Below are 14603 nucleotides of genomic sequence, written 5' to 3' on the forward strand. Positions count from 1 at the left end.
GGTCCCCCATCATGTTGGAAGTACATCGCCATTCTGTCATGCAGTGAAAAATTTTGTTGTAACATCGATAGAACATTACGTAGGAAATAAGCATTCATTGCACCATTTAGACTGCCATCGATAAAATGCGGGCCAATTATCCTTCCTCCCACAATGCCGCACCATACATTAACTCGCCAAGGTAGCTCATGTTCCACGTGTCGCAGCCATCGTGGATTTTTCGTTGCCCAATAGTGCATATCGTGCCGGTTTACGTTACCGCTGTTGGTGTGAATGACGCTTCGTCGCTAAATAGAACGCGTGCAAAAAATCTGTCATCGTCCCGTAATTTCTCTTGTGCCCAGTGGCAGAACTGTACACGACGTTCAAAGTCATCGCCATGCAATTCCTGGTGCTTAGAAATATGGTACGGGTGCAATCGATGTTGATGTAACATTCTCAACACCGGTGGTTTTGAGATTTCCGATTCTCGCGCAATTTGTGTGCTACTGATGTGCGGATTAGCCGCGACAGCAGCTAAAACACCTACTTGGGCATCATCATTTGTTGCAGGTCGTTGTTGACGTTTCACATGTGGCTGAACGCTTCCTGATTCCTTAAATAACGTAACTATCCGGAGAACGGTCCGGAAACTTGGATGATGGCGTCCAGGATACCGAGCAGCATACATAGCACACATCCGTTGTGCATTTTGATCACAATAGCCATACATCAACACCATATCGACCTTTTCCGCAGTTGGTAAACGGTCCATTTTAACACGGGTAATGTATCACGAAGCAAATACCGTCCGCACTGGCGGAATGTTACGAGATACCACGTACTTATACGTTTGTGACTATTACAGCGCCATGTGTCACAAAGCGAAACAAGTGGTCCAACTAAAACATTCATATTTCTTTACGTACTACACGAATATGTAATAAAAATGGGTCTCCTATGTAAAAAAACGCAGTTGATATCCGTTTGACCTGTGGCAGCGCCATCTAGGGGGCCAAACACAGCGCCATCTGGCTTCCCCCTTCATGCTAGACAAGTTTCGTTCGTTGTAGTTTTTTCGTTTGACGATTATTTCGTGAGATATTTGGCTCGGTCAATATCAATGGACCACCCTGATTAGTATGTCTGCAGGCATGACGATAATTTCACTGCGGATGCATAAAAGGGTCCAAGCCTCTTGTGGGAATATAGCATTCGCTGCGAGCAAGTAGGTGAACGGACAGTAGACGTCACTAGCGTATGACAACACGAGAATTTCGGTCCTACGGGAAGCGTGTGTGGATGGTCGAGGCGTTAAGGCAACCTCTCCCATTAAGTGGGAGCGGCACGAATTTTCAATTTTCGCCATCAAATTATTTTGAAGCCCGATAGCGGCTGGAGTCGTCTCTCCTTTGAAAAGCGTCTTCTGTTCGTCTCATTGTGTATTTCTTTCAGTTACCTTCTGTACTATACAGTACCTGTTTTCTTCTATACGTGATCAAGTTTCATCAAGCTATATTACTTGGCTGTTGCGCATGATGTGAAAATTACTTTAATCCGTATGTTTTGCACACGAATGTAGGTACCTTAGGTTTTCAGAAGACGAGTGTGCAAGGATTTCAGGATATTCGAAGAACAGGCGGATCTCAGCGGATAAAGTGTTCCTACTTTTAACTCACACTAGAGGTGCTCAGTATTTGCAGCGTTTGTATGGTGGCAAACGCCAGTATGTGCTTGCGATTCACTGAAGTCGCTGACACGGATTGACTTGAAAGCGTCAATAGCCACTTTATAAATCTGTCCGCTGAGTTTATTGTCTGCTGGAGCGAGCTCACTATATGTGACAATACGGAGCAGACTGTCTGACTACTCATTCTGACAAGCCTGTCATCTACCGTAACTACACCACGGAGCATATCACCCATCAAAATTTAAAGAGATGCTCCATTCATTAGTATGTATCACTTTTTTCTGCATGTATTGTCGTCTTCCCGCAGTTTTCTTTCAGACCATAGGGATATGAATAACAGTGTATAAATTGTAAATAATTACGGCCCTGTCACATTTCCTTGAGGTACTACCGAAATTAGCTTTATATCTATCGATTTTGACCGATTAAGAAAAATGTGTTGAGTTCTATCTGCACGGAAGTCCTGAAGCTTGTCCACGAATCTTTACACATTGAGGTGACAAAGTAATGGAATATATATGAAGATGGTATCTGTTCTTTCGGACATGTGCCCTTGGTGGCTCAGATGGATAGAACGACTGCTATATAGGCAGGAGATCCCGGGTTCGTGTCACGGTCGGGACACACATTTTCAACTGTCCAACTGTCGACAGTTTCGGGTCTTGATTTCATTATCATTTCATTCTAAGAGAGCTGCATGGTCACCGATGATATCTGTTCTTTCGGACGTATAGTTAAGGCTAACCGGCCATTGACCTTCTTCTGTGCTGGATACATACGCATTGCACGAACTCTTACGGGACTCGGTAAGATTGTCTGCCACGAGTAATGAGTGTAATGGGCAGGGGCACTACGAATGTAGTGTGTGGACATTAGGTAAGGGAATGGGGGTCTCACGGGGAGCGTGCAAGGGATAAATCGCTGCAGTCGCACTATCCTCTGTGCCCTCGGTGGCTCAGATGGATAAAGCGTCTGCCATGTAAGCAGGAGATCCCGGGTTCGAGTCCTGGTCGGGGCACACATTTTCAACTGTCCCCCTTGATGCATATCAACGCCTGTCGACAGCTTAGGGTCTTGATTTCATTATCATTTCAAGTAATGGAATACTTCCCAATATCATGTCGGACTTCCTTTTGTCCGTCCTAGCGCAGCAGCTGCATATACCATGGACTCAACAATTCGTTGGAAGCCCCTGTAGAAATATTCAGCCACTCTGCCTCCATAGCCATTCGCAATTGCGAAAGTATTCCGGTGCAGGATTTTGTGCACAAACTAACCTCTCGATTGTGTCGATATCATGTATTTGCTGTCGGACGATCTGGGTCGTCAAACCATTCGCCTGAACTGTGCAGAATGTCCTTCAAACCAGTTGTTGCTTAATGATTTGGCGCATGGTCATCCATAAAAATTCCATTGTTGTTTGGGAAAATGAAGTCCACCAATACTGCAAATGGTCTCCAAGTAACCGAACGTAACGTTTTCCAGTCCATGATCCGTACAGTTCGCTCAGAGGGGCCACTCTATTCCATGCAAACACAGCCACCACCAGTTCGCACATAGCCTTGTTGACGACTTGAGTCCATAGCTTCGTGGCATCTGCGCCACACTTGAACCATTCCATGAGCTCTTACCAAATGAAATCGGGATTCATCTGATTAGGCCACGGTTTATCAGTTACCTAATCTCCAACCGATATGGTCACGAGCCCAGGAGAGACGCTCAAGGCGATATCGTGCTGTTAGCGAAGGCACTCGCATCGGCTGTCTGCTGCCGTAGTCCATCAACGCCACATCTCCCCACACTGTCCTAACGTCGTACCTTCCACATCGTTTTCTGTGGTTATATCAAGCAGTGTAGCTTGTCTGTTAGCACTGACAACTCTAGTAAACACCGCTGCTCTCGGTCGTTAAGTGATGGTCGTCGGTAAAATCCGAAATGTAGTATTCTCGGCACACTGTTGATACTATGAATCTCGGTATACTGAATTCCCTAACGATTTCCGAAATGGAATGTCCCACGCGTCTAGCTCCAACTATCATTCCTTCTTTCAGAGCGGCCATAATCACGACGGAAACGTTTTCCCACGAATCACCTGAATACAAATGATAGCTCCGCTTTTGTACTTTGTGTACACGATACTAGTGCCGTCTGTAAATATGTACGTCGCTATCCCATGACTTGCCACCTCAGTGTATACGTGTGCTCCGAAAGAATTTGCTGATGGCCCACGAGTTACAGTGTTGGATAGTGGGCGAAATGCTGTCGTGTAAATGGGGGAGGGGGACGGGGGTACCGGCAGGTGGCGTGGTGTGGCGCGGCGTCGCGGCGTTGCAGCGTCTGCTGCCCGGCTGGCGGCGTCGTCCGCCGGCGGCCCGCTATTGATCCGACTGCCTGCGACCGCCGCGCCGCGCCGCGCCCGATGCTCGCCCGCTGCCGCCGACGCCCGAAGGGATGCCTACCTCAACGGCGCCGGCTCGCCTATCAGCTGACCGCGGCTCGCGAGTAGCACCGAGGAGCGCTTCCCAACCTAGCGAACGCCGCACACGTTGACGCTTCTGTTTTGGAGCGATGCAGTTACCCAACAAGTATATTCGTTTTTGGAATTTATTTGGATTCCTCACCCAGAAATGCACGAAAATTGATCTTTGCTCGTGAGAAATTTTCTCTCTGTCTTCGACTACACTATTACCAAGTGCTAAGAATTAACTGAATGGAGGAAAAGAAGGAGATAAATCGCTGCAAATGGTCATCATTTCTGCATAAACTCACCGCGTAGAAACGGAGCACTTCTCCTCTTCAAATACGCTGATTATTTGATAGGCAACGTTGTTCAGCAGGTACATAATGCCAGCCTAAATTTTTAAGCCAGCAGGGACAAAACGCAAGGAGCGGAAGGTTATCTACAACTTCTACACAAATCACGCTCCAGTTGTATTTGTCGAAGGACGTGAAAGGGAAGCAGAAACTGAGAAGGAGTAAGACAGCCTATCCTCCAAGTTCTTCATTCTCTACGTAGAGCAATATTTCAAGGGAAGAAGGATAAATTTTCATAGTAAATTTCAGTTCAAGGATAAGAAATAAAAATTTCCCGGTTTGCTGACGACACTGTAGTTTTGTCGATGATGGGCAAGAGCAGTTGAACAGAACATTCAGGGTGTACCAGAAATGTTGCAATAAACTTTGGACGGTTGTAGCGTCTTAAGGAACTAATCAAGGGTCCGCAGCTCGTGGTCGTGCGGTAGCGTTCTCGCTTCCCACGCCCGGGTTCCCGGGTTCGATTCCCGGCGGGGTCAGGGATTTTCTCTGCCTCGTGATGACTGGGTGTTGTGTGATGTCCTTAGGTTAGTTAGGTTTAGGTAGTTGTAAGTTCTAGGGGACTGATGACCATAGATGTTAAGTCCCATAGTGCTCAGAGCCATTTCAACTAATCAAGGTTAGGAACCCGTATCCGTAAACTTCATCCAACGATGTTATGGAGCCTCAAAGTTATACGCGCCGGTATCTGTTACTAGGCCACCTCTTCGACAGCTAACGTGTTTTTGTATGTTGACGGGGCTTAGCCGGAAAGCCTCGCAGTATTGTTTGTTATTCACTAAATAGCCGCGATCGCCAGCGGAAAAGGTGGATGGATCTAGTTGATGCGTAGAATGGCCTTGTTTCCTATGAATGAATCATAATTAATTGAAACCCTCAGCTGCCGACAGGTGTTGTTGATGTACCTCGATGGGGAAAGCCGAAAATGTGTGCCCCGACCGGGGCTCGAACCCGGGATCTCCTGCTTACATGGCAGACGCTCTATCCAGCTGAGCCATCGAGGACACAGATGAATAGCGCGACTACAGCGGCTTATCCCTTGCACGCTTCCCGTGAGACCTACATTCCCAACTGTCCACAGCCTACATACATAATGCTCTTAATAGATATTTGCCCATCCACTCTAGAGAAGCTGCACGGCCATCAGTGGTATCTGTTCTTTCGGCAACAGTTACTATCTTCATATATCCTATGAATGAGATGCTGTCTTGCGTCGCTGAATGACGACTGCAGGCACAGCTCTCCATCTTCTGTTTATTTTTCTCCTGGAGCTCTCTAATATCTCCATCGTTTTTCGGTTAACAGTAGAAAAATAAACGGCAGAAGGAACCCCATTGTCGAAACCGTCATCCCGCTAAGGTAAAAGAGTATAGAATTAATAGGAGACAACGCCTGCGGCAGCTATCTCCATCTTTTCCACAAGCGATCCTGGAAATCAGTCGTAATAACTAAATAACAAATGATATTGCGAGACGTTCCACCTACGGTCCTCCAGAGTAGAAAGTCACGTTCCGGGCCGAAGGGGTGCCCTTGTGACAGTCGGTGGCGCCCGTAGCTTCGACGCTCTGTAGCGTCGTTGGACGAAGTTTCCGGGCACGGGTTCCTATCCAGAATTAAATTTTCACCCCGCAGCAAAGTGTGAGCTGATATAAAACTACCTGGCAGATTAAAACTGTGTGCCGGTCCGAGACTCAAACTCGAGACTTCCCAGTTAGTGGGCAAGTGCTCCACCAACTGCGCCACCCAAGCACGACTAATGCGCCTTACTCACAGCTTTGCTTCCACTTTACCTCGTTTCGTACCTCCTACAGGTTTATCAGGAGGACTTCTGTGAAGTTTAGATGGCAGGAGACAAGGTACTGGCGGAAGTAAAGCTGTGAGACTGGGTGGTGAGTTGTGTGTGTGAAGTTCAGTTGGTGGAGCACTTGGCCCGCAAAATGCAAAGGTCCTGAGTCCGAGTCTCGGTCCGGCACACAAATTTTGATCCGCTAGGAAGTTTCACGGGCGCCAATGCTCGATTTGTTACTAAGACAGCTCCTACAACCCCCCCTCCCCCCCAAGTTTCTGTCTTGGAAAGAGATTTTAAGATGAATATCACCAAAAATATAACAAGGGTAATGGAATGTAACAGATTTAAATCAGACGACGGTAAGTGAATTACATTATGTAATGGGACGTTAAGAGTAGTATATGAGTTTTGTTACTTAGGCACAAAAATAAATAATGGTGATAGAAGCGGAAAGGATCTAAAGTGATGACTGTCAATGACAACAAAAGCCTTTCTGCAAAAGAGAGATTTTCTAACATCGAATATAAATTCAAATGTTTGGAAGTTCTTTTTTAATTTATTTTTTAGCCTTCAGCTGAAGTGAAGCATGAACGATAAACAGATCATACAAGAGAAAGTGGTGGTGCTGAAGAATACTGAAGATTAGACGGGGAGATGGAACAACCAACGAAGTGAACAGAAATGGGAAGGAGAGAAATTAATGGCAAACTTGTCTAAAAGAAGGATTGCAGAAAACGTCCCAGGCATTAACGACTACCAATTTGATAATGGAGCGAAAAGTGTGTGTGGGGGGGAGAGGGGGGGAAATATTGTAGAGAGACCAAGTCTTGACTATAGTAAGTTCAAAAGGATGCAAACTGTAGCTGTTATATGTATGTAGGTTGTAGCTGTTATGCATATATAGGTTGTAGCTGTTATGCAGAGATGAGGAGGCTTGCACAGGATGCAAGGCCATAGCAGCCTTCACGATTAAACAGTGAGCACAGTATAGTCTCTTCGTCAAGTAAATGTGCCAGAGACTCTATTTGGCTCCTGTTTGCAGGGCAGGTCTCTCATTCACCTCTGATACAGTGCGGAGTTTCCTCGAATGTGCAAAAAAAGTCGACTAATTGTCCTTCTGGATGACAGCAATATTTCACCTTAAGTGCAAGCTGAGATCCAATAATATTTACTAGACGTCTGTAGAACCTACAGTTGTATGAGGTGTTACCGTTTTTCGACTGCATGTGTGTTGGAGTCTAACAGAAGTTAGCATATAAGTCAGAAGAGCACTCTGCATGAAGTCTGCTAGTAACCGATATAGATATAAATTGAAAAAAAAAATCCTTCTAGAGAAAACTCTTATACGTAACTCAATCATGAGAAAAAGGGGGATCGAATCGTTTGAAATTTGGCGTTACCGAGTGGAGATGAAAATTAAGTGGATTTATAAGACATGAGGAGGTTCTCCGCAGAAAAAGCGATGGAGGAACTTTGCGAAAAGCATTATGCAGCAGTACGGAGAGGATGATACGACAGCTTTGCACAGAAGGCAAAAATTTCGGGGGAAGACAGAGATGGGATTATGAAGGGTTTAACAAAAATACACCGGCAGACTTCGAAAGTTTGTAGAAAGTGTCTCTTGAAACGTCATCCAACGACGCCACAGTGCCTTCAAGCTACAGGGTTGGTTCTGAGCACTATGGGACTCAACTTCTGAGGTCATTAGTCCCCTAGAACTTGGAACTAGTTAAACCTAACTAACCTAAGGACATCACAAACATCCATGCCCGAGGCAGGACTCGAACCTGCGACCGTAGTGGTCTTGCGGTTCTAGACTGTAAGACTGTAGCGCCTTTAACCGCACGGCCACTTCGGCCGGCAGCTACAGGGATAAGGTCCGCAATAAGACCACCTTTTCGGCGGAAATGTATTGATATGTGCTGCTGGTTTCGCAGCTATTACTACGCTGAGGGGCCCTTACGGTGTTGTTGTGATAGGTGTAGAAGCGTTACACTCCATGTAACGCCCCGAGTATTGTCAGATCTAGTTACAGCTCACAGCGTCACAGCTCACGTTCGCTGCCGATGTAGTAGCTGGATGACATTTCCGAAAATGACTCCTTAACTTCAATTTGTTTCTCAGGATATCCTCTGAAAACCTTCCTGTACGTGTGTCAAAATATCTTTGTCACACTCAGCATTGATACTGTTCACTATCTGATGAAAGGTGTCCAGACACCTATTAGTGGGCGTTAATATGGAGTGTGTCCACACTTTGCCTCCATGACAGCTTGAATTCTTCTGGGGACACTTTCAGTGAGTGGTCTCAAAGTCTGTGAAAGAATGACAGCCCATTATTTCTCAAGAAAATGAAGTGATGACTACGCTGGGATTCGGAGAAAAATCGAGCTTCTAACTCAGCCCAAAAATGGTACACTGGGGTCAGGTGGGGTCTTTGGAAAAGCCAGTACATTTTAGGAATGATACTGTCCGCAGTCCATTGCCTTGCAGGTACTGCTTTACGGCAGGGCGCTGGTTGGTACAACTGATCATCGTCTGCGAACTGTTTCTCCACTGCACGCAGCATACATTGCTGTAATATACATTCATAAACTTGCGAATTTAGCATTTTCTCAAGCGCCGTAAGAGGACCACGTCTTAAACACGACAATGCCGTAACACCACCTCCCATGCATTTCACTGTTGTCACTACACATGGTTGAAGACAACGTTCTCCCGCTATTCGCCAAACCCAAACCCTTTAATCGAATAGCCACATGGTACAGAGTGATTGATCGCTCCAAATAAATCGTCTTCAACCATCCATTGTTCAGTGGCGTGGCTCTTTACATCACCTCAAGCCTCGCTTAGCATTCTTTACAGAAACTTGTGGCTTCTTTGTACCCCGTCCTTTTTTATTCCTGCCCGCAGTCATTGTGCTATTAATGCTTCTGGTACACTGTGGAATTCTTCAATGTTTCCTTCCCCTGATTTAATGCAATTTTTTACAACCACAGTCTGGTAATGACTGACTTACCCTCTTATTCAGTACATGAGGTTTGTATGGTCTTGATTTACCTGCGATTGTTCTTTCGGGTTCCCGCTTTACAGTCACATAACTTGGGCAACTTCGAAAGGCTTGAAATGTCCCCCTGGCTTTTTTACTAAGGTGACATTCTAATGACTAGTACACGTTCGAAATCACTATACTCTCCTGACTTATCCATTCTACTGTTACTACTTTTCTACTGGCAAAGCATTGTTCCCCGCCTCCTTTTATACTGGTGTGCCCGCTTTCGTAACGTCTAGTGATCAATTCCGCATTACATAAGGTTGCCGGGGTACCTTAGATCAGAAGATGTAATTGAGGATCTTGGGAGTTAATTCCATTGTGTTACTGCATTGGCAGAGGGGAGAGCATCGTAGCGGATCGTATCAAATTAGTCAGAAGGCAGTGTGTGAGTGTTCTGTTTAGGGCTATCCTTAGTTTGGCACATCCAGGTCTGACTACCAATGAATGCTATTGTGTACGTTTCACAGATGAATCCCATTTCATTTTATACAATAACTTTAGTCACACACTGGCTTGGATAGGATGCGGTACAAAAACGGCCTGGTGGTGGTAGCATTGGCGTCTTGGTGTGCACATGGATCGAAATAGTTAATCGTACGGAGCTTCACAAATTCATTCTTCGTTGGACTAACGCTATCCAAAGCTACAGTTGACAGCTCCTGAAATTAGTTGTATGAATTTTTGATGCCTTTCCTCCATACTTCCATTTTTATAGACAGAGAAACAGCTCGTTTATATTCGGCTGCTTTATTGCACATACGTTTCGCAATGGGCGATATCCACCGCATGAACTGAAGCGAGCTTATTCCAGTTGGGAGTCATCCGTCACCCGACAGGAAGGATGCTTCTGAAGTTCGTCGCAAATCTTTCTCAGGAGTGAGACTGTTTACCTATCTTGTAAGGATGTGTGTGCCACCAATTTGACGTTTACCTCCATTTTATTGCAACAAATCACATAAAAACTATTCATTTACGACAGACCCTCAATGTGGTGGTGTTTGAAACAGCATATATTCATAGAAACGAAGTTACAATAAAAAATACACGTATACATTGTGTTGTCTCTCACGCCTTTTGGTTCAAATTGAAGCAGTTGATAGTGGGTCCACAACTGCTTACACTGAGATAGTGAACCAAAGATTGGAAATGCATATTTATTGTGTTATGGGCATACATACCGTACACAACGTAACTCGAAGTAAGCTGACGACCACCAGTCTCAATGCATCCATGACAACTTCGTATGAAGCTCTGCCGCAATCTCTCAAAGCTCTCTGGTGTCTGTGGTACGAGGACTGGCAGCCTGAACCCTAGCAAGCAGGTCTTCATCCGTTTCTACGGGGATTTCATACACCTACGTCTTGAGGTGACGCCAGAGGAGGAGGCTCAGAAGCGTGAGATAGGGCGATCGGGCTGGACATGTGACAGGACCTCCCATTCCCATACAACGATGAGGATAAGTATTGTTCAATAATATCGAAGTGGGCTGGTGCACCGCCGTGTTGAAACTACTTCCTTCCACGGACAACAAGTGGTAGCACAACTCACAGGAACGTCAGATAAATGTGGAGGCAGAAAATACGATCCTATTAAGTGATCTTGGACAATGCTCGCCCACACGTTGATAGAGAATAGGTGCTGGTGGCCACCGATGTGGATGGCGTGGGGATTTTCTTCATTGCAGACACGTCTGTTGCGGCTGTTGAAAACATCAAGGTGAACGGTTCCTCACACGTGAACAATACAAATGTACGACGTGCGTCGCAGCAGCACTGCGGTGGACAATCTATTGACAGAGGAGAATGTGGGGCTCAAAATCCGTTGGTCCCAGTGCTTGCAGTTCTTTACAGAAGATATGTAATGCTTGTTCTACCAGTACTCAGCACACTGTTGTCTTCCAAGTGTGAGTTTCATGGGCTAGTTGATGTGTGCTTTCGTCATAAAGACGTTGTATCCTTTCCTGAGATAAGCTACTCCTTTATATCCTGGCGTCCGAGCTGGTCCCACAAACTTTCTATGTGGGACAGGTCTGGGGATATTGCTGCCAGCTTGAGTACCTCTACATGGCTCAGACAGTTCGTAGAGACAGGTGTCATGAATGGAAGAGGATTGTCCTGTTGAAAAATTGCACCACGATATTGTTGCATTGTAGGCAAAGCATGCGGTCTCAGGGTACCGGCGACGCACTGTTGCGCTGTCAGAGTTCCCCCGATCACTACCAGCCCTCACACCCAGTGGTTGCCCATACTGACATTCCTGGAGTAACACCACTTTGCCTCTACCATTCAATGAAATAATGGGTCCTCTCCGCAGGTCGTCGCCATACTCACCGACGATCGTCGTCAGGGTAGCGCTGAACACAGTGCGATGCCACTCCATACTTCCCTGTCACGGCGCCAGTCCAGACTCACTTCTGGTGTTGACAGTAGTCTACACGTGGGAGGGCAGTTTCCCAGTGCAGCTGCTTCTCGCCTCAGAATGTTGCACGGTGTCTACTGCTCGTTCGCAGATGGCACTTGTGAAGGGGTTGGTGCGCAATACGGCGATCCACTCTTGTGGTGGTTGGATGTGATCCATAGGGACCTTGACGACGTTCCCGTTTAGTACATCATAGGGCCAAAGTAACATCCGAATGCCCAAAATTTCGGGACATTGCTCGATTCGGCCAGGCGGCCACAGGTGACGCACAAGTTGCCACGTTTCAGACTCTGTAAGGTACTGATGACGCTGTCTCAGACGAATACGCGAGCTCTCCGTGTCCTCCACTGGAATACCTCAACATCTGACGCTGTTGTCGCCACTTACGTGGCCTACCAGCATTCTTAAGATCAATAAACATGAAAGAGACTAATACCCTCCAGTGGGCGCTCTAACTGTCACAGAGAACTGCAACTCTGAATCATTTACTGCCTTCTTATGTCGTTTACGTATAGGAAGTTGCTATGACACATGATCATGTCTTCTGGGCATTTCACTTTTCTTGTCATGCAATGTATTTGGTGACAAATTTTCATCATGTAAGGTGGCATGGCACGCCAGAGATACAAAGGACAAATGTGGTGAGTTTAGTGTGTTTTAGCCTTTTTACAGCGGTACTGGGAGTTACAATACAACTGGAGAGGAAAACTGTACGTGGTTTTTTGCCATAACATCCCCGGGGAGGGGCAGGCCATCCTGAGTCCCGAAATAAAGGATATATAGAATATATCCCCAGTACAATATGTACACATAAAAAATCTGTGAAATTTCGCCCAGTATTCCTGGAAACTCCTTCTCACGAAGGCACAGCGCACCGGCACCGGAAAGACTCCATATATCACGATCTACCTGCAATCGGAAAGGCCTCGTTCATCACGGTGGATGACACTCCAAACACTCACACGTCGTATGTTAACTTTCACATAGCAGTGTTCCCTTTTGCACCTTTTTGTGTTTGTGTACTTATAGGTTCGTTACGGAAATGTCAACGACTGTCTACGAAATGATATGTGGCCACTATGACACTTGCTCGTATATAATAGAGAGAACAAAAGTAGATGGGACTGAAATTGGCACTGTTCAAAACAGGAAGCAACTTATTGTAGAGAAATGCTTAAGACTAAATATTATACGGTGGTTAGTTGAAACGATTATCAGTCTAGCGTTCCAGATGACGCTCGCATACAGCTGTAAAAGCCACCACAGACTACCAAAGGTAAGCGAAGTCTACAGTAATTTTCTTAGTAGCTTTTGTCAGTTAATGTTGTACCCGCATTACATGTAGAGAAGTGCGTTGCATAAATATCGGGTCTTATCTCATAACGATCGCTTTCTGTACGTAAGCTGTCAGTGTCTTACTAGATTCTCCTAATCAGTGAACAGCCTAGAAACTGAGTGAGGCTGCATAAACGACCAGGTAACCTACAAAATATTTTTTCCCTCTACATAGATATCCTCCTGTATGTTACTTAAGAATAAACAGTATTTATAGTATACTGAAATTGTCGATGTTTAATCCTGGTTGTATTGGAAAATATTTGATTTACGATTGGAAATAAAGAAAAGTTGTGGTATAAAAATACATAGCTTTCACAAAGCGCTATACCCAACATCGTTTCAGCACTCCGTCAAAATTGTGAAAAACATGTTTCTGTTATTCATAAACAACTTTCACATTTATTAATAATAACAGGAAATTCTTGCCTTTGATCGCTATTAAGAACATTCTATTGAGTACAAAAAACAACAGTATTTATATATAAATTTTATCAAATGACTCCGCAATTGAGAATAAGGACTACCATCAGCTGTAGATTGGAATGACGACAGTGAAACTTTGTGGCGGACTGGGACACGTGCCCGCAGTTCCCGCTTATGGTCAACGGCCGCCTTGACATTTGGCTACACGTGTACATCTCAAGGCCAGACTCAAACTTCTATATGTGGTTAACCATGCGCCTACGACCTGTATTCGTACATCCATTATGTATGTTCCCGTACAGGTCAGATGCTGTGCTTGAATGTCGCTTGCCCGGTATCGGCAGATAAATACGATATTTCAGTGTCTGTGCTATTCTGATTGCGATGCAAAGTTACTTTGGACATGCATGCGATCTACTAATTCATACTACTTATAAAATGCAATTTATATTCTATAAGAACGTAAAATACACAATGGACTAACACTGAATGATGTACGTGTCTGGTTAAGTACAAAACAGAAACAAACAAACAACAAAAAAACGAAAAGAAGTCGTCGGCTCGCAGTTTCTATCTAACACAACATTTATGCTTCTTTCCCTACCAGTGCTACCACGACTGCCGGTAATCTTATCATTTACTACGTCATTTATATGATGTACTGCAACTACCGAACCGTAGATTTGGTAGGACGCAATTGTAAGCTCGTTTATAACCGGGTAAGAAAGAGTAAAAGAAAGAGAATTCGATTTCTAAAATATGTGAAACGTCAGGTGACGAGCACAATCGAGGGTATGATTTTGTTACTGAATTTCCAGAAATGAAGAGGACGTTATGCAATAAATGGGCCCAGTTACACTGAAATAAGAAACAACGAGAACACGGGAAGATGTTGATCTTGAAGCAAGGACAATAACTATGAATGACGGTAGTAGTTTCAAGTGACGAAATCTCTAGAGCTGTAAGTTAAAGAAAATATTTTTTTTTTATCATTATAAATCTGCAAGCATTGCCAGCATTGCTGAGTGGAAGATACGAGTATATGAGCAGTATACATTAAGTAAATTATACCTTAAAAGGACGGAGCATGCGTCATAC

At 45.0% G+C, this 14603-nt stretch overlaps 1 protein-coding gene and 1 non-coding gene across 2 annotated transcripts in view; both read right to left on the bottom strand.

The window, feature by feature from the left end:
- Positions 1–4044: 4044 nt before the first annotated feature.
- LOC126455948 (NALCN channel auxiliary factor 1) overlaps positions 4045–14603 on the bottom strand; it is a 169272-nt gene continuing 158713 nt past the window's right edge. The window contains exon 4 of the mRNA XM_050091704.1: positions 4045–4196. Coding sequence (XP_049947661.1) covers positions 4045–4196 — 152 coding nt within the window. The remainder of the gene's footprint in view (positions 4197–14603) is intronic.
- Trnat-ugu (transfer RNA threonine (anticodon UGU)) lies at positions 5414–5487 on the bottom strand. The gene has a single exon. It is a non-coding gene; the product is annotated as a tRNA-Thr (tRNA).

The sequence above is a fragment of the Schistocerca serialis genome, chromosome 2 (genome assembly GCF_023864345.2).
Source record: "Schistocerca serialis cubense isolate TAMUIC-IGC-003099 chromosome 2, iqSchSeri2.2, whole genome shotgun sequence".
NCBI classification, from domain to species: Eukaryota; Metazoa; Arthropoda; class Insecta; order Orthoptera; family Acrididae; genus Schistocerca; species Schistocerca serialis.